The 25,141-nt window shown below is 45.9% G+C and overlaps 1 protein-coding gene across 1 annotated transcript; it reads right to left on the minus strand.

The window, feature by feature from the left end:
- Positions 1 to 4,990: 4,990 nt before the first annotated feature.
- ccnd2a (cyclin D2, a) lies at positions 4,991 to 23,585 on the minus strand. Its single transcript, XM_085411581.1, has 5 exons — positions 23,082 to 23,585; positions 21,536 to 21,751; positions 19,017 to 19,176; positions 11,887 to 12,035; positions 4,991 to 7,062 (listed from the first exon to the last, which is right to left on the minus strand). Exons 1-5 carry the CDS (start codon positions 23,274 to 23,276, stop codon positions 6,889 to 6,891), a joined length of 894 nt encoding a protein of 297 aa, XP_085267707.1. The 5' UTR covers positions 23,277 to 23,585; the 3' UTR covers positions 4,991 to 6,888.
- Between the last annotated feature and the right edge of the window lie 1,556 nt (positions 23,586 to 25,141).

Raw genomic sequence — 25,141 nt, forward strand, 5'->3', positions numbered from 1 at the left:
GTTTTTAAGTGTGGATAACTCAATAGATTAATTCAGTAGCAGTTTGTGCCTCGTTCTCAGATGGACAGGAAGTGGAGAGTGACAGATGAGACGAGGAGATGGAAGAGAGGCAAAGAGTGAGTCGCAGGCAGAGCGAGTTTACGTCTCACAGTTTTGTTGTCTTATGGTTCCAAGTGCTGTCACCATTCTTTACATTTTATTATTATCTCATAACTTGTTTAATCGGCTACCATCTCTCCTGTGGACTCTTTAATGTCTACCTTCTCAGATCAACATGGCCCTGCCCTCCAGCAGCAGCAACTCCTCAACAGCAACATTGTATCCATCAGTAAAACTGTCACAAGGCGGGATGGACTCATGTGCAGACAAGGGAAGCTAAATGCAGTTCCTTTTATTAACACACAACACCAGGTGCAACTATATACAGGTGAGAGCGAGGGGGGAATCCAGAGGGGCACAGGGGAGGTCCGGAAACAGGGGCTCTTCACACAGTTCCAAAAACACAACACACCAGCAACTCAGCTCGCCCAGGCCTCCAAGGGAAAGAGAATCCAAGGTTACTCAGTAGTCCAGCAATGAGATGTTTCCAGCTACTGCCTTAAGTAGTGGACGCTGGTGAAGTGATGAGCCACGGGTGCGAGGGCCAGGGGCGGGAGCCCGCAATGAGCTCTGCCCAGGCGACACACAGCGAGAGGGAAAGGAAAACAAGAAACATAGCCAACCTGGGTCAGCCGGGCAGACACGGGGGCCATGACAAAAACATACATTTGCTTTGCATTGACCCCACCTGATGACAGTGATATAGTTTGATGCGTTTCCATATTAGATTCTTCATGAACGTGTTGTTGCTCTTCAGCCTGGTTCTAGGTGCCCCTTTTTAACTTTGAGCACCTGCCCCTTTAAACATCTCTGCACGGCCCTGGATTGGACTAAGGATATTATCCAAGGCAAAGGATGGTCAGAGTTTCTGTTTGAGAAAAACATGTTTTTAGCATAAATATTGACCTTGCATATTACCAGCCATTATGCCTGTTGTCATAATTTTAGGAAGACAGAGTGAACTTAAATCCCACGTATGCAGTTATATGATGCTAACAATGTCCAAAATGTTTTTTGATAACTTAATTTTATAAAAAAAAGGAAAATTGTATTATAGTAGGACAATGTATATCGAAAATCCTATAATTATTTTATACTAATAATGTTATGCCTACATTTAAAATAAAGACCAACTGGGAACGTGATTTTTTTTGGCGTAGATGTTAAAAACAACTGGAAGGAATTTATTGTAATAAAATTTCTTGCATATATGCATTTACAATTTTCACGTAACATGCTCCTGATTACAAATGTTACAAATATGTAAATATTGACCTTTGTAAAGCTGCGTGTCAGTTTCTTTTACATTTCTGTTTTTAAGCGTGAGTTGACAGATTTTTTAAAAAACGGTAATGTGTCGATGTAAGGACTTCACTTATTGTGTCAGTTTTTTTACACTATCGCTGTATTGCCGTCAACAAACCTGTGACCCTGACATTGACACATTTGTGTGTGAAAAACACCACAGTGTGTAAGGTTTATGCCACAGCTGCCCTAAATTAACAATATTGATAAACACCAAAACTGTTCTTTAAGTTTCTGTTAAGTAATCAAACTTTCCTTTTTGCTAAAGCATATAGTTAGGGCTGGACCAGGTGACCCTGAATCCTCCCTTAGTTATGCTGCAATAGACGTAGGCTGCCGGGGATTCCCATGATGCACTGGGTGTTTCTTCTTCACTCACTATGTGTTAATAGACCTCTCTGCATTGAATCATATCTGTTATTAATCTCTGTCTCTCTTCCACAGCATGTCTTTATCCTGTCTTCCTTCTCTCTCCCCAACCAATCACAGCAGATGGCCCCGCCCCTCCCTGAGCCTGGTTCTGCTGGAGGTTTCTTCCTGTTGAAAGGGAGTTTTTCCTTCCCACTGTCGCCAAAGTGCTGCTCATAGGGGGTCATATGATTGTTGGGTTTTCTCTGTATGTATTATTGTAGGATCTACTGTACAATATAAAGCACTGTGAGGCGACTGTTGTTGTGATTGGATGTCAGATTGTTATTTGCCTGATAAATAACAATATAATATTTAGATTTTGAACAAGTTTTTAACAGATTTCTAAAATACACATTTTCTTGCTTTAATGAAAGGTTGTCTAATACATTTGCTGAGCACTGTAGCTGCTCAGCAGAACTTCACTTGGCAGCAAGGTGATTTGTGACACACTACATGAGAACTAAGTGCAAAAAGTCCAATGACTGTTCTAAACAAAGAGCTGCTTTCTCTGAATATCTAAAAGGGGAACTGTATAGTTATGGTAATAATTAAAAATAAGACTTTTAGAAATCTTGGAGGATAAGTAGTAAAGATACTGGCTTGAGTTTGAGACTTATGTGGACTGCACCGACTCTTAGAACATATAAATATAAAACATGTGGAAAAGCATATCGCCACACGTGCCTTTATAGTAAGCCCACTGACCAGAGAAGTGATTACTATGATCTTGTTACTGTGCGCCTCTTCTGGGAAACTCCTGACATTCATATAGATTGCCCTCCCCTTTTCCCTAATTACTCCGACATTCTCCAACAGCAGCTGCTGGCTGAGCAGGACACACACGGCTCACAACGCATCACATTTGTAGGTCTTCATGTTACTTTACTCTTTACTGCTGGCTACACTGTATCCCAGTCTTATATTGCACTTTAGTCTTGCATGGCTTTCAATGCATTATTTTTGTTTTTTTAAAATCACCAGTTATGTAAATTGTATTTCCTTTTACCTGCCTCTTTATTAGCAGACGCTGGTACTGGTTCCAAGGCCCCGCCTCTGCCATCTCTCCCTGAAGGGACACTGCATCCAAGTTCAAGCATCCATGAGATGCACGACACCTCACATTTTGCAGCCCTACAGGATTCAGACGCTCCACTGCGGAGACACCGTACACGGTACTGCATCCAACACATGAGCTGTGGTTCTTTTAATCTGCAGCAGATCCAAAGGAGGAGTAGGACCAGAACCCGTTTTGGTTTTGTGACTATGCATGCATGACTGGATCAACAGGTTCATACACATTTGCAGAAACTGCTTGAAATTCTGGTGGGATGAGTGCATATTGTCCCAGGTTCATCATCATCATCACTGATGCAGTTAAAGTCGCTGCTGACTGACAAACTAATGTCCTGATCAGGAGACAGACACACAGCTGAAAAGGAACACAGGCCTGGGAAATAGTGAGCTGATGTGGTGTCACACCCTTTAAAGCAGACGTTTATTGAACAGAGGTTGTGCAACAGACATTTGAGGTACATGATATGAGTTATAGAGGAGGGGGAGCGGGCGATTTGAAGGGAAATCTGCACCATTGAAACTTCCAGAAAATGTATGACTGGATGCCACAGGTCAGCTCGAGCCATTATTCTGCGGGAGTTCCAGTGGTGCACACACAATATCTTTAGACCAAAACACACGTTTCTCACATACAGAATCGATATTTAATGACATTCATAGTGATTGTGGTTATATAAAGCAAGAACTGTACTTTGGCCATCATAGGAATGCTGTTTTTGCCCCTCGCTTGCACACAGTCAGATGTAGCACCAACACGGACAGTAGTGAACATGCTCGAACTATCTGCGGTACAAAATCCTCAAAGAAGCTGTTGCAACGTCACGGCGCTCCCCCTCCAAAAGAGTCCAAGTGGAAGCCTTGCATATTTCCGGTTTCCCCATCTCACCGAGCGAGTCGTTTTCCAACTAAAACAGCAACAGAACACGTCGTTCTTTTCTTTCCCCTCCGTTTCAGGCTCCCTAACTGCAGAGGTATAGCTGGTGAATTTTGCGTTTTTTTTAAATCCAGTAATCTTGAGGTATCGGAAATACCACTGATGGGCAGAATGTGACTGAAGAAGGAGAGCAAAAATAGATAAAGGGGAAAACGAGACATGCTATCTAAGCAAACGGTCAAACTGTACAATGAACATTTCCAGTCGAATACTCGTTTCATGTTCTTCTATCACCATCTACTTCGGTTTCTGAATGTATCTCTTAAGCAGTAAAATAATTATATTATAATACAAATGTTTATAAAATAGCAGCACACTCAAGTGACACATCACAACTAAGTAATGTTATTTTTTTGTATAAATGAAACAAATTCATAGCTTTTAGCAGCGCAAAAAATACAATAAAATATTGACACTTTTTTTTTTTGTCGATGTCTTCAGTCCTCCTCTGTCCTCTCTTCACTTTGGAATACAGTATCTCTAAGTCTTAGAAAAACCCTTTGTGGGTCTGGTCGCCCCGTAAAATATTATCAAACACAAATTGACAAAGGTGGTCTCAAAATAGAACATATGCAACAACATATTGCAGGAGGAATCACAAGTTTGGGAGAGAGCTTACGTCAGGAAAACAGGCAAAATAAAGGGGTCATACCAAATATTCAGATGGGGGACGATTTGGCAAACGGGTCATGAAATCGCTCAGTTTTACTGAAAATCATCCGATCCCCACATTCACACTCAGCAAAGTTACACATGGTCATGGAAAAACAATAAAAAGAAGTCAAAGACACCTTGCTGTGACAAAGCCACGTGACCAAACAAAACAAAATCAGCCGTCTCGCTTTGTTCTGCTGTCTGCCTGGCAGATGAATCCCCTTGCTAATGATTCGAAGCAGCAAAGCTCACCGGGGAAATGTGTTCACTGACAGACAACTGGCCTGGACGGGCGCTACGGAAGCCAGCACCATAAACAGAAACAAACATAAAGGAAAGAAAACAACAACAAAACAACAACTGACCAACCACTGCGACACAAATTCTTTTTTAAACACAGGCGTTGCTTTATCTTAACATTGCAAACCTCATGGCCCTTTAAAGAACATGTGCAAACCTGGATGTTCAGACCACCCTTGCTGGTAGCGCCCTGCCTCCCTGGCTGTGATGCAGATAAATAGAAAGAAAAATTCAAGTAAAAACAAAATCATTTCTTGACATTGTAAAAGAAAATCGACTCGAGCCCACAGATCAGAAAGCTGTGTGAATTCATGCTCTTATTTGTTCAGGATCAACTTGCAATTTGCGTGACTGGGAATGTTGTTTCTTTGTTTCTTTGTTTGGAATGTGCTTATGCGGAAAGTCGCGGGAAGCCTTTTTTCAATTTGACTCCTCCTTTAAAGGCAAATGACTGATGTTGGGAAACCAGCCCTTCAAAGTAAACCAAAGAAAAGGCTAATGAGGAAAAAAAATGAAACATCTGTTCACCTCCAATCACCGTCCATTTCATTTTAATCATCTCCTGGGGAGCATGTTTGCAAAGTGCTTTGCCATTAAAATCATACAGGGGTGTTGAAAACAACCCTATGCGGTACTCCAGATGAGCTTTGACAGTTATTGTCATCCTCTACCCCTCCCCCAACCCCCCCGCCCCAAAAGATTCCCCAACGCGTGACCTGGCAGCGTACGGTCTTACTTCCTCGTGTCATTTCCACGTAAACGGAAAACCAGGAACATCTTTGTGTGTCGTTGTAGGCATCCGTTACTGACGCAGCCACGGATACCAATTTTATTGTTCGTCATCTTCCAGCCACTGGCTGTACAAAGCCCACGTCTCCCACACAGCAGCAAACTTCTGCACCACTAAAAACTAAAACCGTCTCTGTCCCGCCACCCGGTGCTGTGCCTCTCCCTCAGCCTGCGCTCGTCTCGCTCTGCGCTCACCGACACAGAAGAACGAAACTTTCCTCAAGACTCTCCTGCTCTCACATGTGCCACGCATGCTGTGCACGTTCCATCCAGACACAAGAAACGCCTCATCGCAAAGCGCGACGAACGTGCGATATTTTGTTATCGGAACGGCAGTAATGAACAAACGGCTCGCATAACCTCCGAGAAAGATAACGGCCTCTGTCGTCTCACTCGTGGTCCACGCACACAGGTTTATTGTTGGAGAACAACGAATCACGACACACTGTTAATGCACGACGGCAGCGACGTAGCGTAGATGCCCAGTTCTACGGATGGAGAAAGTATATGTAGCCTCGGCTCGCTCCGCTGTCTTTAAATACACAACTGTAAGCCTGCGACTTTATTCAAGTGCCTTTCGCTGTAGAATCACTGTTAACATAGACACGCACACACTCAGACACGCACACACAAAAACACGCTTGCATCCACAAACTGACACGCACAAGCAGCCAGACAAAAGGAGCTTATTGATCTCTACTATTAATTTCAAAAGACGTCAAATGATAATAATAATAATAACAATTACTAATACTACTGATAATTATCATCATCCCGGGTCTTCCCTGATAATGCGATCCACCCACTTTCGGCAAATAGTCTCACGGCTTCCTCAGTCGCACACTCAGCACACAACAGTCGAGGAGCTCGTTCAGCGGCTCAAACGTAACGGTGACAGTACTCGTAACGCAACGATAGAGAAGCCCCAGGGTGATCCCGCAATTTCCAAATAGTTTCCGTCTCAGCCTCATTATCAATCTATAGTTAGAATATAACTTAAAAGATCATACTATACAATCAGGCAGAATGCAAATATGATTGGCTTCCCTTCTGGATATCCAAGGCATCACAGAGCTTCATCTCGGATCAAATTTGATGCATTTATGCTATAACGTCATCGAAAATCTATTCTGCGAGCAGGTGTTTTCGACTTGTAGAACAGAAAATCTACACACAAAAAAAACTAGCAAGCATTGCTGTCTTTTGTTTTTAACATTTTTACATTTTGTTCTTTTTTTTCTGCTTTTAAGAAAATTGAGTTTTTTTTTGTTGGTTTCTATTTTTGTTTTTGTAAATCCTGTGCAATGATGCCCTCTGGTGGTTCACAAGTTGACATCGCGGACGTCTGTCGGGGTGGAGGACTGATCCAGCTCGTCCAGGCCTTTCCCACTCGGGCCTCTCTGAGTTTGCTGCTGTTGCTGTTGCTGCTGCCGTCCTTCGCGTAGGCTGCTCACCAACACGCGCTCGATTTGCTCCTGGCACTCTTTTAGAACATCCTGCAATGCAAAAGACAATCGAGAGGTTACATCAATCTTTTTAAATCTGCAGTCAAGGAAGTGCGTTTTTCCTGCTTCTTCATCAACTCAGAGTTCCAGTTTGGTACGATCGGGCACATTCAAAGCGAGACTTTATCATGAAACTAAAGAGCAAACCAATTCTGTTACTTACAATTTAAACTTAGAAGTTAAACCTTTGAATTTTCTATCAAGCATGTAACACAAATGTTATGCCCTATAATATCAATCTGCTGTTCAGAAAGTGCTTCGGCCACGATGACGGCGTCTCGCTGTGATTTTAAATGACAGCTGACTTTCGAGTTGCTGCTTCCAAAAGACCACAGACATGGGCCAGACCCAAGCATTACATCAGCCCACCGGGGTTGTGCAGCGAATACCATCACTATCGTCCTCATGTAGCCTACGCACATGCACCGGCATGCACACGCACACTCGCATGCATACCTCTGCCCTCCCCCATCCAGCCACCCACCACCTCTGCTGTTCCCCAAAACACACAAAACCCAAACAGGAGTCGTCTTGACAACGGCGGCTGAAAACACAGGTAGTATTAAAGCTATGTTAATTACATCCACCTCCTGTGGGAACACAAAGGTGGTGCTTTTTTAACGAGAGCCAGTCTGTGTGCCCGCCTGCCTGCAGGGGATCCATCTGAGACCCAGCCGCATCGACTTACACCATCAAAGGCCACCAAGGAAAACTGAGAATCCACCTGGGAGACAAACTCCTCAACAGCACCAAGGCCTCTTATCCTTCCCCGGGAGACAGTGCTACAGTGCAGCGCAGTAAGACGGGGGTAGGAAGGGGGGGTTGGTGTAAAAGAGTGCTGAATGGGCTGTTAGCGTCAGAGAAAGGTCAAACTGTTTTAAGGAGGGTCATTAAATACCTAAAGTACCTCAAAGGATCTTTAGTCCCAGGAGCTCAAACTAATTATCAGATTTAAAATGATGACATATGAAATCAAAAAAATCTGTGTTGCTGCAAAACAACAACAGTGAAGCATAAGGTGCAGGTGACCAACCATTAATAACGCACATGAAGAAGATGCCAAGTGTACTTTGCAGAGCTGATTGACTGAGAAACTGGCCTGAGAACAAAATGCTGTCCCTAACAGAGAGCTAACACTGCCCTCTGGTGGTAAAACACTTCAAAAACAACTGAAGCCGTGCTGCTTCCTTTTAGCTCTGTGCACGCACATGCATGCATGACCTGCGCCTTATAGCACGAGACGTCAGTGGGAATCATGACTGAAAAGACGGGTGAAAATGTACCGCTTGTGGAGCGCTGAGACATTCTTTAGAAATTTACAGCTAATTTAAACCTGATGGCCTCAGTCCAGCCCGTTACAGCCTCTGGTGCAGCGGAGCCTCCATGAAATAGGAACCGGGCCCTCACTCATGTCAGAGTTGCTCTCAGGGAGCTGTGGCTAAAGGTCACAATGTCAAAGGTCAAACAGCACGACACATAACAGAAGGAAGAGGATTTATATACTATGTGAAAAAAGAAGCCATTACAAGGCCACTACCAAAATACTAAGTGAGAGCTCCCCTGACGTCTTAATTCTAACAGTTTTTGACTGATCTGGGCTGCACGCCTCTGGGCAAACACTTTCCTCAGCATTGGCTTTGACATGGAGGAAACCCCACCAGAGTCTGTCCCTTAATCTTCTCCAGAGGGTGGCCACTAATGTGGGGGTGTGTTCATGCACACATGCAAAGTCTTCCCACCAACATGTGCCTCATTGGTCATAAAATATCAATTCCTGTGAGAAAATGGACTCAAACGCCGAACATGTAAAGGAACTGCCTGTGTCCTACCGCAAGAATGCACGCCTTCATTTCTTAAAAGACATTCCCCCCCCCGTCTGCGCTGCTCTTTAGAGCGGCAGTTCGGATCCCTCGCCAAGCCCCGTGGGCTTTGAGAACCTTTAATGACTTCAGTGTGCGACTACTGGAAACACCGATGCTGTTTCCACAGAAGCTGTAGGTACTCGGACAATGAAGGGGCCAACAGCGCTGAATAAATTCACCACGGGACACAGCGTTGCACTTAAGCATCTTGCTTTGCAGCCTCAAACCGGAAAACACATGACCACCTCTGATCCTTTCTTGTAGTCATAGTCCTCCCTCTGCCCACCCCAAACATGCATCATACTGCAACAGCCTGTCAGTCTGACAAATCGTGGCATGCACTGTATCCCTGGGCGGCCTTTGTGACACTGGCAGCGGGAGGAAGTCGTGCAGACAGACAAAACCAAAAGGAAGAAATGTGTGAAGCGTGGAATGTGTTTTAACTGCTGACTGTACCACACAAGACAGTGTTGGCTACTCTGGGAGGATTTGGTGGTCAGACAGCTGAAACACACACACAGGCACTACGAATCTCAGGGAATCTGAAAACAAAATATCCCGGGGCTGACGCTGGAAATAAGAAGTCACCACATGACTTGAATTTCCACAAGTTACAATAGAAATGTGACCTTTCCCTTTCTTTAGCCCGCATGCCTGAAACACCACAAGTGATGCCACAGGCTGTGCTAATAGATATAATCCGTCGTAATAAATGCATCTTTTATTACAAGCATTTTGTCCCCAGGAAATAACTGTGATTAAAAAAAAAAGAGGAAGAAAAACAAAGGGAGCAATGGGAAAATGTGTTTCCGGTGTCTTAGCATGTGACCCCGGCTGAAAAAGATGAATGAAAGACTGAGAGAAAACAAATCTGGGAAGCGGTGCTCTTAAACCCTCTCCTGCCGCCGTTTCCTGTTTTAATCAATGAAGAGTAAACCGAACTCTTACATTTCTGCTCATCTCACACACAAACACACACACAGCCCGTCTGCTCGCCCCACAAGGCCACACCAGGTGTTTGCGAGGCAACACGCATTCCTGCAATGGCCCAAAGATGGTGACTTGGCCCTATCGCATTTCCACTGGAAAACCGCAGCTTCTGGATACCACACATGCCAGCGGGGTACCAGGGGGTGGCGTCGGCCACGGCGCTGTTGGCAGCAGCAGCTGCAGCGGTTGGCGAAACTCGGCCTTCATATTTCGCCTGGCTCTTTGGCCGAGCGGCTACGAGTCGCTGCTCGCCGAGCCGCTGTGCCAAAATCACACGGGGTATGTTACGCGTACTCTTTTAGACTCGTACCACCTCGCTGGTGTCTGAAGTCTAAATGAAGGTAGGGTCGCTGCTAAAATGACACAGCATTTCCTCTTTCACCAAAGCCTGCACGCTGAGACTGACAAAGGGCGTAAATAGGACTGACGCCACTTATTAATACTGACAGGTAATTCTGGGCAGTGAGATTTTTTGCTGGTGTTGCACGTGGTGCACGAGCCTGATGCGAGGATCTCAGGAAAATCTTTTAATACCCTAAGCTTTGCTTGGCAGTTCATACTAAAGCCCTATATGTTGAATTAGGACGGGCGCCTTGTGCTTTTTCTCCCGTGTTTACCGCGAGCCGTGGCTTGTCTGAATCCAGGAATGTAAGGAGTTGATTGCTGAGACACAGCGCCACTTAATTCCCCGGAGTCTAAGACCTAGCAGCCTAAAACACACCGAGGCCCTGTGCTGCTGAGGCCAACTATTTGTTTTTCCTCAGCTGCTGAGCGAGACTTCACACAGCTCGCACCAGAGGGAGCCATGCTCTCCAGCAGCGCTGCATTATGGACCATAGGAGGAGACAAGAGAGGCCCGATTGTCGCGAGGGAGGCATAACACCCCCTCGGTGTCCTTTTCACACTTCAACAGCTTTCTTCCACCTCCTCCTCCCCCTCTGCCTCCTTTTCAGGCAGAATTTAACATGCCACGGCCGATGCTCGGGATCTGTGTCGTGCCCCCTGTGCACTCTGCACACAGTTTAGAGTAAGTCTGCCATTACCAACCAAAAGACGTTTTCATCACGTTAGGTATTAGCAGCACTCCTGGCAAGGTGGTGGTTGTGGACCTGTGCTCGACAGCTTACCCTCCGGGGACTAAAGAAGAAGAACTTCACAGGTTACGCTTCTGCCCAGCTACTCGTCTTAGCAGCGAACTACAGACAGACAAAATCCTCTCTGGTGTATGATGAAAGCCAGGAATCTCAGAGCTAGCAGGGGCCCTGCCTGTGTTTGGACGTAGCTTATCCTCTGGTGCAACATTCACTGTACCAGGCAGCCGCACAACAGCTTCACCGGCCTTCCTGTCAGTTACAGAGCGATTTAGAGGAGCCTTTACACGAGGCAGCTGCTGGACTGACAAATATCGATCATTTCTTTAAATGTAGACATTTTAGCTCAGTCTCGTGCTCATTTTTATTAAAATTGGCAGTAAATCTCCCCTAAAATATGCCTGTGTGAAGCCAAAACTCAGTGACATTTCAACTTTTGTCTGTTGCGCACACAGCCTCAACAAACATGTGGCATTTCTTAACTTGCCATGTGCTTTCCAACAGAGTAGCATGTTTGGTCGGGCAAAAAAACAACCCAGTTACTTGAGAAAAGCAAAACCTGTTTGTTTCAGTGGTAATAAGATAACTTAAATGTGTCACTTCACTAGAAATGTCTACTAAAGACTTCCAAAAGTAAGCTTCCAGTGCAGGAAACAGCTGATTAAGCACTGAATCATAGTTACTGTAACACTTGTACTCTGATAACCAGATAACATGTAACCGATGTCTGCAGAGTCACTAATATTTAGTCATACTGATTAAAATATTACTCAGCAACAAATCCCCTACATTCCAGATGTAAGTATTACCTCTTAGCGCTGGAACACGCTGCATATTTAAATCGATCGAGCTACAGTGATAGGTAAACTTACCACTTCTGTGTTTGTAATCTTTGCCAGCAGGTCCGTCAGACTGTCACCCCACTGCGACTGGTCGGCTGAATCGAGCTGCAGGCCGCAGATCGCTGCCCCCACACTTCCTGTAGCGATCATGGATGGAGGGTACATGGCGAATCTGAAATCTGTTAGAGGAATAAAAACGTTTGAGTTAAATGTGAGTTTGTTAGTCTGAAGCACGAGCGTATGAAGTCAGGAAGCACAATCGTTGGTCAGGTGGGTGCATGTATTTACCACTGGTTTCTTTACTGCACGTTTCAGTTCGCAGGGTACAGATACGGTATGATTTAGTAATCTAGCAGTCAGCTAATAAATACTCCTTCTATTGCACCGGCTATGAACGCTGGGCTCGCTAATGACCAGGGGCCTGGATAATGAGGGTTCACTGGGCTTGTAAAGGAGCTGAAAAGCAACCACCCTCACCCCGATGCAGTCCCCCTTTCCCCAGCCCGGCCCCTTTTCTTCCATCTCCTGAGTAAATCGTGTGCTCGCTGAAAAAAGCCCCATAGCGCTTGGAAAAGAAGGAATAAAGAGGCTCAGTGCCTTTGCCAATGCACACTGCTGTAGGTCCTTTTTCCACGTGTGGTCACAGGCGTGCGTCTCAAAGACCAATAACCTTGTTAGCTCCCCTCGCTGTCATTCATAATGCAAATGAGACAGCTTGTGAACGGGCCAGAAGCCCGAAAAGGCAACTGGCATACAGTGAGACAGACAGACAGGGAGAGGTTTTCTCTTCATGCACGCACACACACACACACACACACACACACACACACACGCACACACGCACACACACACACACACACACGCACGCACACACACACACACACACGCACACACACACACGCACACACACCCTTCTGCATTCTCTCTTTATGTCTTGCTCAACTTCTACCTTCCTTCCTTCTTGGGTAACACATGGCCCGCTTGGACGGCCGGTGAATGGCACACATGCCGCCGTCTTTGTTGCTACAACAGGCAGCGGTTTGCATTGGCGGCCCTCCTATCTTTTAGCATATTAATGGAGTGGCGGGCCTATGAGAGGGAAGGCAGAAGAGTGTGACTCCATTGTCCAGAGTCATCACCTCATTTCACCCAAATGAGGGACGCGGCATCCATCCTCTCGCCACCGATTCCAATTCAGCTAGACAGGCTGCACAAAGACCCTGGCTGGACTTGAGGACAGGGGCTTGACAGGGGGGGGAGGAAGACGAAGAGGGCAGCGATGGACGGTGCGGTGACGAGGCAAGCGGGAGAAAAGAGGGGAAGGTCGCAGGCGTGGTGGGAGGAGGGGGAGCTAGACGACTCTGCTGCACATCGCTCTCGAGTCTGCGTCCAGACCCTTGTGAAGTTTTGGAAGAAGAAAAGACTTGCCCTCCAGTGACCCTCACCTCCTGCCTCCCATCCAACCCCCCACCCCCAATCCCTCCCTGCAAGTATTTCTCTGTTCCTGGGCCACCTCTGGGTTAGAGGAGTGAGCAATGGGGGCATAGAAACAGCCTGCACATTAACATATTGCTATATTCAATTGCAAAGCAAACCGCGTGCGATGGCTCTGAAGGAGATTTTTCTTCCTTCTTCTTTTTTTTATTTGGAATCAAAGAGGTAGGCCCTTTGATAGCTGCAGAGGCAGCCTCTCACTGCCTTTTTAACATGCACAGCCAGGCGCTTTCTCATCTTGTGGGCTCAGTGTTGACAAATAAATGAACTTATTATACACCCCTGTGTTAGCCGCTGGGCCTCTGCCAAGGGGGCGATTTATTAAAGGCTACCTCGAGCCAAGAGGAAAGAGCGCACAAAGCCCCCCGGCATTACATCACTGCTGTAAGAGCACAACTTTCTATAGAGGGCTGAGACGACAAAGGCATACAAGGATTTACTGTAAGTGTGCAGCGAGCGCAGAGCGACAGGCGAGGCAACAGACACCTCAGCGACACAGGCGAGAAACAATGCGCCGATGCCTGCGTGCTTTCAGATGCAGACACACACTGACCCCCCCCCCACACACGCACGGCACAGATGTTGGTTTGTGGGAGAGCTGAGTGGCAGGCAGTGGGCAGCAAGCTGATTTTTCGCACTCAAGACAAGACAGGTCTGTAGCAGAACAAGGACGTGCGCGTGCAGCCGATGCGGGCTGACACTCGGGCCTGGTGGCTGCTGCATGTGGGGGGAAGAATGGCTGTATTTTAGGAGGCCCTCATTGATATTCATGTTGAGGATAAACAGTGTATGTAGCTGAGTGGGGACGCCTGCGATGGAAAGCTCCCTGTGAGCAGCGGCTGGCTGGCCCGGCCTGCACGCCTCTCAGCCCCTTCAATGGCCCTTTCTCCTCCCTGTGCCCCCTCGTCTCCATTCCTCCCTGTTCCTACCCCATGAAACTTCATCCTCGGGCCACCGGTCGCACATTCTCCTGCCCTACATGGCCCGCTCCATCTGGGTGGCTGCAACGCACACCACGCACATTAAAATTGTAAATTAATTAAAGTTGGAAAGTTGAACAACAGCCAAAGAAAAAGACGGATTTACCCTGACCTCTCTTTCCACAGCGATAAATCAGCTTCTTGTATTCTATACATGTAGCGCTTATTGAACGTGTTTATTAAGGGAGCGCCGTTACGAGGACGCGGGGTTTGGTTGACTGATTAAGGTTAAAAGCAAACATCTCTTTAGGACTGGCATGACAGTATGTTTCACCACTAACGCAACACAGACCGTCAGCCAACACGACCTTCTCAGAAGACAATCCACCTACCGCGGCTGGCCGAGGCCCACACGCCGGCTTTTTTCCACAAATGCCAAACTAACAAACAACAACTTGATATTTCTGTCATTTCCATTGCTTCCTGTCTGGCTGTCACTCTGGAAACAAACTAAAAAACCCAAACCTGTGAGAGTTGCACGCTCTTGCTCAGAATTGTGTGTTAATTGTAAGCTGCCCTTTTAGCCTCTCGCTATCACATCCTGTGTCACAGCTGCAGTCTTGAGTAACATCAGTGTTGAGATGGTCGAGTTGAGTGTTGAGGAGCGTACAGATTTGGAGAGCGATTTTTCTCCCGAACACAGTTACAGTTTAGATTAAATCGACTAAGCTTCATTCAAAAATCTCGGGCTATTCGTCCCTTTCAGATGACATCGTGTGGACTATTGTAATTCAGTGTCTGTACCCAATATACTGTCATGCTGCTCCATCGTTACCTCACCAATCACCACGAATTCCCTGCTCATTGTTAAAGAACGAATAAACAATCTGTAAACACGATGTCGGCTGTGCCTGACAGACAAACTGAGGCACAGCCGGCACCATGCACCGCTCTCCTCTCACAGAAGCATCGCGTCGGCGCCGACAGGCCACAAAGTGACGCTCAGCCACAGGTCAGACGTTTAGCTGACCTCAGTGGCCGCTCACATCAGCTTCTATGCATCTACTCGGCAACTGTCATAACATGACACGCCATTTAAGTCGCATTAGCGTGCCAACAGGTGTAGCACATCTGCAAGCTGCTTTGTAACCCACCCCCTTTGCCTGCTGTGTCTTCATCAGTCTCATCTGATGTGATCAAGGTGAGCGATTCTTGTTTTTCCGTCCGAATAGCAAAAACAATCTTCCGTTTAGTGTATCGCTCCTGCAACAACCTCAAAGTGCTGTCGCAGTAGTTTTGATTAGATCCTACAGTTATATTTCCCTGTTCACGTCCTGCTTTTGAAATAAAGAACTAAATCCCAATGACAGCATTTAAAGGCCGTATCAAGTAGCCTTTAAAGAGGAAGACAAAAATGAGGGGACGGTGTGCTGAGAAAAATGTTGAGTCAAACTATCTGGAACCAAAGCATTTACTTTAGTACAAATATTAGTCTTTGTGGTTAACATGACGTCCGAGAAAAACACGGAAGATTTTGATTTCTAAACCTTTTTGCTGGGATAATTGTAGCAGCCGAAGCAAAATGTCTGCGATCTCCGGTGTGACTCAACCAGCCGCAGGATTTATACTGTGGTGCTGATTAAACAGCGAGGTGAAGAGGAGAACTCAGGACGTGCCACTCGATGATTCACCCTGTGTGTCACGTTACTGGGCACATACTGTCAGGAAGCCTTTTCCTGCTTCATCTGTTGACAATGCAGGTGGACCGGACATGATTCCTCACATCAGCGGAGCGTGCAGGGAAAGGATAATTCGCTGGAGAAGGTGGCTAATTTGTTCGGGTTCTGACTCATCAAACACGGAGGGGATTTTATGTAAACAAACACCAGCAAAGCTCTTTTCATTGAACACATCTGAGATGAATCATCCATCTTTACAATGCTGAGCCCAGGCTGGAGGGGATTCTCCGTGCCACGGCCCCTTGGAGTCGAAGCTACAAGGAGCATTCCTGCCTCTGGACTAGAGAGACTTAACAGGCGAAACAAAAGAAAGAGGGCTTGTGAATCAAGCTGCGACATTTGAGCTGTCGCCGATTTAAAGACGCAGCTCATAGAACCCAGAAAAGGCCAAAGAGGCCGAAAGCTGCCGGTTTCCAGAAAGCTAAATTGAAACATTCCCAACATGGAGGTTGGGAATAAAATAAACGGAATAATACCAAAGTTACACTGCAGTTGAAAGTAAGCACGGCTCCAGTTCCCTCGTGTTTGTCAGCTAGTGAATCATTAGTTGTCCTGATAAACTAACCAGTTAATCATCAAGTCCCTTCATACGTAGTTGAAAGACACTTCCACATACCAGCAATAAGTGATCAAATACTATTCGGAGACAAAAGAACGAGCGCTCATTACTTGGATCCCAACTTGTAGCGAAATCTGCATTGTGTCGAGTCTCTCTTGGACAGCGCTGCTGGCCCGGATCCAGAGATTTCTTTTGATCAGCTTCTGTGACCATTGTCACCATTCCATGCATACCATTACAGAAAAAATGCACCCTGCCAATATGGCAAGAAGATGGGGCTCAATGACCGCAGCAGACAGGTTGGGCTGCATCTGTCTGCCCCACGCACCCCGTCCATTCTCCCACTTTAACTCGGGTGAATAAGAATAGAAGAGGAAGCTCAGAGTGCTCGGTGTCTGTGTCTAGGAACGGAGGTTCATAATCTCCCTTAATGAGCTTGTTTCTGGGCTATTATCCGGCAGCCTGCCTGAGGGAAACGCTGGCGTTTCCTATCAAGTGGCCCTGCAGCGCTGACCCTCACACGGCTCTGCATATGAAATGTAAGGGCCAAGCCTTTTGTCTCCTTTCTCCCAGTCTCTAGCTGAGCCCCTGAGCCATTTGCATAGTCCTGAATGGACCAGCCAATGTTATTAATTAATACAGAGCCAGCCTGCGCCACCTGACAAAATCCCACCGAGTGGCCCGAACGGAACTGTTTCATCAAAAGAGAGGAGCCATTAGGAACGAGAGGCCTTATTCTCCTCTCGAGAACAGAGAGCCGTGGTTTTACGCGTGGTTTCTTTTCCCGTAAAGGGACAGCGGCGGTGGGACCGAGGCCACAGGTGACCCCGCTGTCGACCGGCTCGTAAACCTAAATCCTCCCGAGAGAGAAATCCTCCTGCGCCTTTACCTTCTCAACTCTGCTCAGAGGACGTCTTCGAGGAGGATTCTCACCAGATAACCCGAAGATTTACAGCTGGCAATGTTTCACAAACGGGTCTCGTATTCCCAGAGATCCTCCGATGCACCAAACCGTTGACTCACTCGTGCTGAATCTTTCCTCATTTTGCCCTCACTTCGTGCTTGCCTGGATACGGAGCGTGTACACAAATAAACGGCCGATGACGGTCCAGAGCGATCTCCACAGCGAGGCTCTCCTAGAGTACAGTGTCAGGAGGACGATTCTCGTAAATTTATTTCCACTGCCTCATTGAAGCAATTATGGACAAAGTGCGCGCCGAGTCTTTCGCAACGTTGCTTGGGGAATAGGTCCGATCCCTGACACGCTGTCATTCCAAACATTAATCCTCTGGCAAAAATACGGGGTGAGACAGGAAAAAAGTGAGATATGAGAAAACTGAGGGAACCGGACTGAGGACACAGGGGAAGTATTAAAAAATGAAGCGTCATCTCAGACTCTGCTGTCTGTATTGAATCCATTGCACAATCGGTGCAGGAGATCGCCTCATGCTGCGATTGTCACGTATCTATTCATCTAACTGTGTACACTCCTCCCAATGTTGTCAGCAGAAGGAGGTGTTTCCCATGTGTGTGTGTGGGGGGTGTTAGTTAGCATTCCTATTTGTGACCTGCAGAGAAAATGAAGCAGCTGCTGGTCGCTGACCAGTTTGTGGGGGGCAAAGAGCATTATTAAGGATGACTTGTGCGGTTATCCAAAGTAAACGTTCGCACAAAGTCCTCGAGCGTGCCCAGAAGCAGTGGAAGAAGGTGCTCGTGGCCCCGCCTGCTTTGTAGCTCTGATCGTGGTGACCTGAGGGAAATCTGCCCTATTGCAAACGCCATCATGTCCTCCAGCAGCGGGGCGTGGAGGCGTGTGAAGTTAAGAGAGAGAACGTAGGAAATTTGAAAACATGACATGCCTCAGATTTGGCAGCACAAAAACAATACCCTCCTCTGGCTCTGACTCCCCTCACCCCTCTTGCATCTTTCCCACTTTGACCTCACTCTCCCTTCATATCATGTTGAGGCTCTCGTTCCTTCCATCCCTCCCTGCATGTTTGATCTTACGGGAACCATTCAGCTCAAGTGTAAAAAGACAATGGTCTGCCTGCCTCCACCCTTGTCCGTTTGTCTTTTCGACCCCCTCAATCAGGCTTTGAAGCGTTACTTCAGAGGCTGCTGGGAGAAGACAGACGATGGATGTCAGACCTGAGAGGCTGACACTTTTACGACTAATGCTTTTCTTAGGAAGAATATTTTCTCACTGAAGGTAAGGCTAGCTGTGACTGGCCCATAACAGATCTCCAAAGAAGACTTGGACACGGCCCTGAAAGAAGAAACGGCAAAGACAACACTACAAAGTATGCTAGCGTAAGCCATTAGTGCTTGGTTTGATTTGGCACAGACGACAGAAAAAAGATCGAGGAAAAGATACGGTCATCTTTGGACTCAATTCGTCCAGACTGGCTCAGCGATTCATTGCAGGGAATCGAATCGAACGTTTCCTACCTGTGGCGCAGAGGGCGATGAAGGTCTGGACGTGTTTCCGAATAAGTGCCAGCTTATCCTCGGGCAGCGGCAGCCTTCTCACGATGTGCTCGATGAAATCGTTCGGTGTTACTGCTGCCAGGTTCCACTTCAACTTCCCCAGGACCACCAGTTCCCATTCCTAGAGAGAGCGAGCAGAAAAGGGATGGCGGAAAAACAACTTCAGCTGCAGCTCTGCACTTTTATTGTTTAGCCAGGTGCGCTTGAGCCAAAAGTGTGTTAATGTGACATACACGGCGAGCATCTGGAGGTTAAGTGTTATTGTTATTAGTCTCTGCTCGGCTGGGCCTGGGACAGAGAATCACCAGCAGTGCCACCAACCCAGGTGACCCGGCATCACTGTCTCCCTCCCTGTTGGTGTCTGGCATGTGGGGACTTTCCTAAAGAGGCCCATCAGAGGCTCTGCTGTGTGAGCGCAGAGTGAACACGGATAAGCAGCCTATGTCTGCTGAGCACAGTCAGCATTAAGTATGTCATCTCTTATCTCAATATATCAATCAGAATCCTATTTATACACTGCAGCACTTAGTTACTATATTTTTCCACATGAAGTGTCTTGAGGAAAGACTGAAACTCCGTTTGATTAATCAGCATCTGAGTCTTTCATTTAGATCTCACAGCAGGATGTGCTGACACGTGCTCATCCATCTGCACGTCTGTAACACGGGGTGAGGATACTAGGTGTGGCGTTCTCTTTTCTGAGACTGCATTGTTACTTTCACTTCCTAGAGGAGGAGGTGATTAACGAAAGAGCTGGTGACTAATTTGGGAAAAAATGTCAGCGGTTTGGTTCCGCACTGCAGCCTTGTGACTGGGAGGATGGATGTTCTTCATTTTCCCTTTAAGAAGGAGAGACCACATGGACTCGGTCATGAGACAATTCAATATGGCCGCCCCTACTAGCAGCATGCATTGTCCCAATCAAAGTGACCTTTGTCAGTCATGTCATGCTTTGCTATCTTGCTGATGTTTGAGAGACTGAGAAACAGGACATGTTCCTGATGAAATCTGGAGTTTCATAAAGTGAAAGCCGTCTTCTTCTGGCTACAGCAACGTTTTTGTCTGATCATTAGCAGCCTCCTGCTATTAAAAGGCGTTTTCCATCCATGACAGTACGCAACACCAAAGCCTATAGCAATAGCTGCGACAAACCTTGCAACACATGCTTTATGCTGACAAGGGTGGCAATCTGGTATCACCCACTTCCTTCTGCTTACTGCCTTCCTCTGGTCACACCTTCTTCGTAAAATTGTGGTTCTCTTTACAAGAAGTTCTTACTAAAGATGAGGACAAAAAAACGATCACATGCCCCGAGCAGCTGATCTGTTTCCTGTATCTGCGTGTCAGCCAAAATACTGCCTTATACAGAAACACAGAAAGGAGGCCTCAGCAAACCAGTTCAAGGACTGAGGGCTTCGTCTGCAGTCTGAACATGAAGGTATCAGAGACGGTTTTTTGTCAAGTGCAGCACTGCATGCAGATGATACGAGTTTCCAGCCACAGCAGCGCATTTTGCTTTTCTTTTCAAAATAAGCTGTTTGAAACTGGAACTTTAACACGCTGGCTCGGAGTCGGAACCTTCATTAAACAAATGAAATTGTCATTCCAGAAAATTACGGGAAAGCAACAAATCAACAGCAGCTCGTCTGGGGCTTGAATGTGCTGCAGCGGCAGTCTGCTCAGTGGGTAGAGCCACCAGTCAGGCAGCGAGGCAGGCCTGCAACCATCAGCCCCGTCTGAATCATAATATGTGGCCTCTTTCACAACATGGGTGGGATTGGCTGTTGTTTACTGAGGAATGTTTATGTAGCGCCACAGAGCAGGAGGGAAAATACTTATCTGATGTGAAACTGACTTAATTAATTGGTTTGCCAGCACAACAGAGCTTATATTCATTAAACAGGACACAGAATGGTGACTTTTTCTGTACTGTGGGTTTCATGTGCAGTTAGAATCAGAAACAGTGACTCGTGACCTCACGTCAGCAATGTGTGCATCCACAGTTATTTTTGGACACCAGCTAAACTGTAAAAGGCAAACTTGAATTTCTCCGTCTCTCCCTCTCTAGCTCACAGGAACAGAGAACTTTGGCTCCAGTTCAATATGACCTCGCTGATCTGTGAAAAATATCTACCAGCAGATGGCGATGGAGACCACCGCACAGGCTGGAAGGTTACTGTAAAGCCTTGAGGGTCTTATACAGTAAAGAGAGCCCTTGTAGAACAATCCTGCGCTGAGCTCCTTCCTGCGTCTTTCATGTCTAAAGCCTGGACAACCGATTCAGTGAAATGGGGACAGTGTCGAGTATACCTCACATTTGAAACCTTTAAAGAAGGAAATACTCGAGAACAAATCCCGGCTTCCAAACCTGCTCTGATGAAGAAGAAGTTATGTAATATGTTTAACCAGCTGATGGTGACAATGTGAGTCTGCAGATGTGTTACTGCAAACTGCGTGAAACACGTAGAACTGTCGCTTACCAGCAGCTCTTGTGGTCTGATGGAGTTATCTGTGTAGATGCACAGCTTCTCTGCAGTTAATGGACGAGTCTCTTTCAATTTGGATGCAAGAAACATGCACACTGCTCCCAGCAGCTGCAGGTTACACTTTTTGGTGGGTACCACTGCTAGAAATCTGTCTAAGTAGTTCATGGCCAAGGGAAAAACTTCTTCCTCGCACTTCTGCTCCTCACAAACCTATAAGGAGACAGCACACAAGGCGACAACGTTGACGACACGTGACTTCTTTTTCAGCGCTTGAAACGTATAGAAAACTTTTGTGAAATAACGAAACAAAAGAGTGATCACATAAGAGCACATTTAAAATCAATGACACACATAGTTGGGGCTCAGCCAAGAATTTGCGCCCAGCCCAGATCTGTTGCGACATCACAAAATAATTCGAAAGAAATTATTTCACAAAGACTGAAATAACTTTAAGACACATACTCTCAATAGACTCGCATTCCTGCAGTTCATTCACTAAGAAATGAATTCAAGTCACAATCAGCCGAGCCAAAAAAACACCAGGAAAGCGCAGCACACGGAAACACACTTTTTTTAAAACAGTCGTCATATTTTCATAAAATATTTAAAAATAGAAATAAATTATCTGGAGCGACTTTCTTCACACCATAATGTTCAGCAGACTCTTCCACATCATATCCGACAATTCCTATCCGTATCCATGCGCGATAAATATCAAGAAAATGTCAAAATAAGAGGCAAGTCGCAAGCGGCTGGTGTGGCGTGCCTCACCGCCGAGCCGATATAATTATTTCAAAAATTAATTAAAAATCTCCAGTGCGTCAGATTCTGACAATATTTACATGAAAATAAAGAGGAAAGACTGCAGATTGTTTAGAGAAGGCTGTTGACCGGAAATATTTGACGGATCGTCAACAAATGAACAGAAATCTTCGGCAAGTCACTGGAGACCAAAAGAAGCGATACGGCCCTCGCCCTTCCCGACATTTAAATAGATATCTAAAGTGATCGCAACGCTTTTTGTGATCGAGTCTGTATTTGGTCGACACCTAAGACCCTCTTCTGTCATTACCGACGGTTTTTACGCGCTGTTACTTTGCTTTTGACACTGTAAATCCTCTTAAAAGCACTCCTATAAAAACCAACATGGCGATACAGCGCAAGTCAGCATTGAATTGGGGGAGTGCATACGTGTGCATGAAAAATATTCAGCCTATCTAAAATAATAACATCAAATAATCAACGGGCAACATGTGCAGACACCATGTGAGGCAGATAAAGGAAATCCTCCGGTGCCACAGATGGCACAGCTGCCACTTTCGTAAACGCAGCGATCGGACTTTAAAAATGGAAAGAAATTGCGTTAAACGGCACCGACGAATAATATAAGGAAATAGCAGTCGGAAATATGAGTCTTATGCCATATGTGCTCCTCGGAATATTTCAACCATTGCTCGATAAAGAAATGAAACAAATCGAGAGGCTTTAAAGTCGAGCACGGAAATAATATGTCTTGTCAGCACTCGGTGTTTCGCTATACCTCCAACATCCAAGTGGCCACCATTCTCCTCATGAACGGCTGAATATCTTTCTGGACGCCTTTGAAATAAGAATATTGGGGTAAAAACCTCTCCTCTATAGTCAACAAGCGCTGCAGGACTCTGTCATCGCACAGCAGATTCGGATCGGGACGAGCTCGTATGATGGTGTCCATTTCGAGGCAGAGCAGCTCCATGGTGCTGGTGTTTTCACTGAAGTTAAAAAGTAGGATTTCGCTTTCGGAGACGTCAAAGGCGTGTTGCAGAGCGAAAATGCAAAAAGATGGCAGGAAAAGTATTTTAGAGGCATAAAAAGCGAGACTGCAGGGGCTCCGTAAGAGTAGTCCTGCCTCTCCTTGTTGAGAACTTTTTCCTCTCTCCCCACAGCTCGCCTCTACTTTCGCTGCCTAAGATCAGGCGCATTTAGCCTGCCCTGCGTCCGCCACTGACGCAACTGCATTACTTCTGTATAGACACAACAAGCTGCATTCCAGTCTCTCTTTCTACTGCCCTGCTGTGAAAGACAACTTTCACCAAACTTGATGCATTTTAGATGCAGATGCACAGCAGTGTAGGGGCAAGCACAGAATAACACCATCCAACTATGGCCACGTTATTTTACTAACTGGGGTTCAAATAAGGCAATTAGAGTTATTCCTGTGGCTGCGTTAAAGCGTTTAGCCTACTGACAGTGCATTCAGGTACAGTCCTTGCGTGCATTTTTATTGGGGGGCTTCTTGTTGATGCTGGTGCCTGATGAACTTATGATGATCGTTACAAAATCAGGATATAGAATTGTTACAATATGTTCATTGTTGCTTTATTATTGCACATATTTTCAGCATCAAAAGGCTCCCAGAAGTCAGCTTTAGTTGATAAAGTGCTTCAAGAGCCCTCTTGTGAAAATAATTTGTATATTAGCTCAGATTACGGAGCCAATGAGAGAACTAATTTATTGATGTCTGCCACTTTTTTCATTGCATTGCAATGGACTCGGTGAACCTTGGTGCAGATGTGATGCATGTAGATACTGTAGGCAAGCAGCCATAAATACAAGTTAGCACTTAAAGATGCACGCGCACGCACACGCGCGCGCGTCCGCATAGACGTCAAACCCGCCAGCGCACATAGACGGACACACATCATCTTATACTTTTTTTAATAGCCGCCACAAAGCTGCTTGTGGTTTATGAGATAACTTTCTAGGAAATTTCTAGCAGCATTGACTTTTTTTTCTTTTGCATAATCTTCTGTTAAAGATAACACAAAGATGAGACGCGCTGGATTTGCACAACACAAATAATATCAACAGAAAGAAAATCACTATATATATATATATATATATATATATATATATATATTTACACACACACACACACACACACACACACACACACACACACACACACACACACACACACTTATATACTTTTAATTAGACTTCTGTCATCATTTACATGGAAAAACAAGCAGGTGGAAACGAGAATGTAAGTCGTTGAGCAGATAATTAAAAAAATGACTGCCAAATGATTTAGCCTCACATACAGTCACAAAGAGAATCTGCATGGGTAAATATGTTAATCCCCGTCCCATTCTTAGTCAACTTCAAAGAGCGAGCCGTGAAAGAAACGAGACATCGCTGCATCAGGGGAAGACTGGGGACTGTAAAGTCCTCAGAGCTTTAGAGCTGTTAATTTCCATCTGAAGCTTGCTGGCTCTATAGCAGTGCTTGTGAGAAAAGTGGTGGAAATGTCTCTTTAAAGTTTTTTTTCCAGTCTAAGTTGCTTCCTCCTCCTATTTGCATAGCCAATAGCTCCTCAGCCCTCGAATGAGGCTGTACGATTGTTACTGGGCAGATTTCATTGGCGTCTGCAGTGTTTAGTGCCCCCTAAAAACTGTCACGTTTTTTTAAACAACTGCCTGAAATGAAAGAAGTCAGCGCACAGGGACATCACCACAAATCATTCTCACTTGAGAAAAAAATCATAAACACCAAATTTAAAGGCGTTTGATCCTGACTGATAGATATTCTCAATTGAAAAACGCGAATATCTGCACTTTA

This window comes from Rhamphochromis longiceps, linkage group LG7, assembly GCF_057381845.1.
Source record: "Rhamphochromis longiceps isolate RC_006_pf linkage group LG7, R_longiceps_female_GT1.1, whole genome shotgun sequence".
NCBI classification, from domain to species: domain Eukaryota; kingdom Metazoa; phylum Chordata; class Actinopteri; order Cichliformes; family Cichlidae; genus Rhamphochromis; species Rhamphochromis longiceps.

Bases quoted from the DNA above. Each gene is read 5' to 3' on its own strand.
- ccnd2a (XM_085411581.1), bottom strand. From the start codon at position 23,276: ATGGAGCTGCTCTGCCTCGAAATGGACACCATCATACGAGCTCGTCCC. The intron at 21,752-23,081 runs GTATAGCGAAAC...GTCTCCTTATAG, and splicing joins TGGCCACTTGGATGTTGGAG to GTTTGTGAGGAGCAGAAGTG. The intron at 19,177-21,535 runs GTAAGCGACAGT...CGCTCTCTCTAG, and splicing joins TCAGACCACAAGAGCTGCTG to GAATGGGAACTGGTGGTCCT.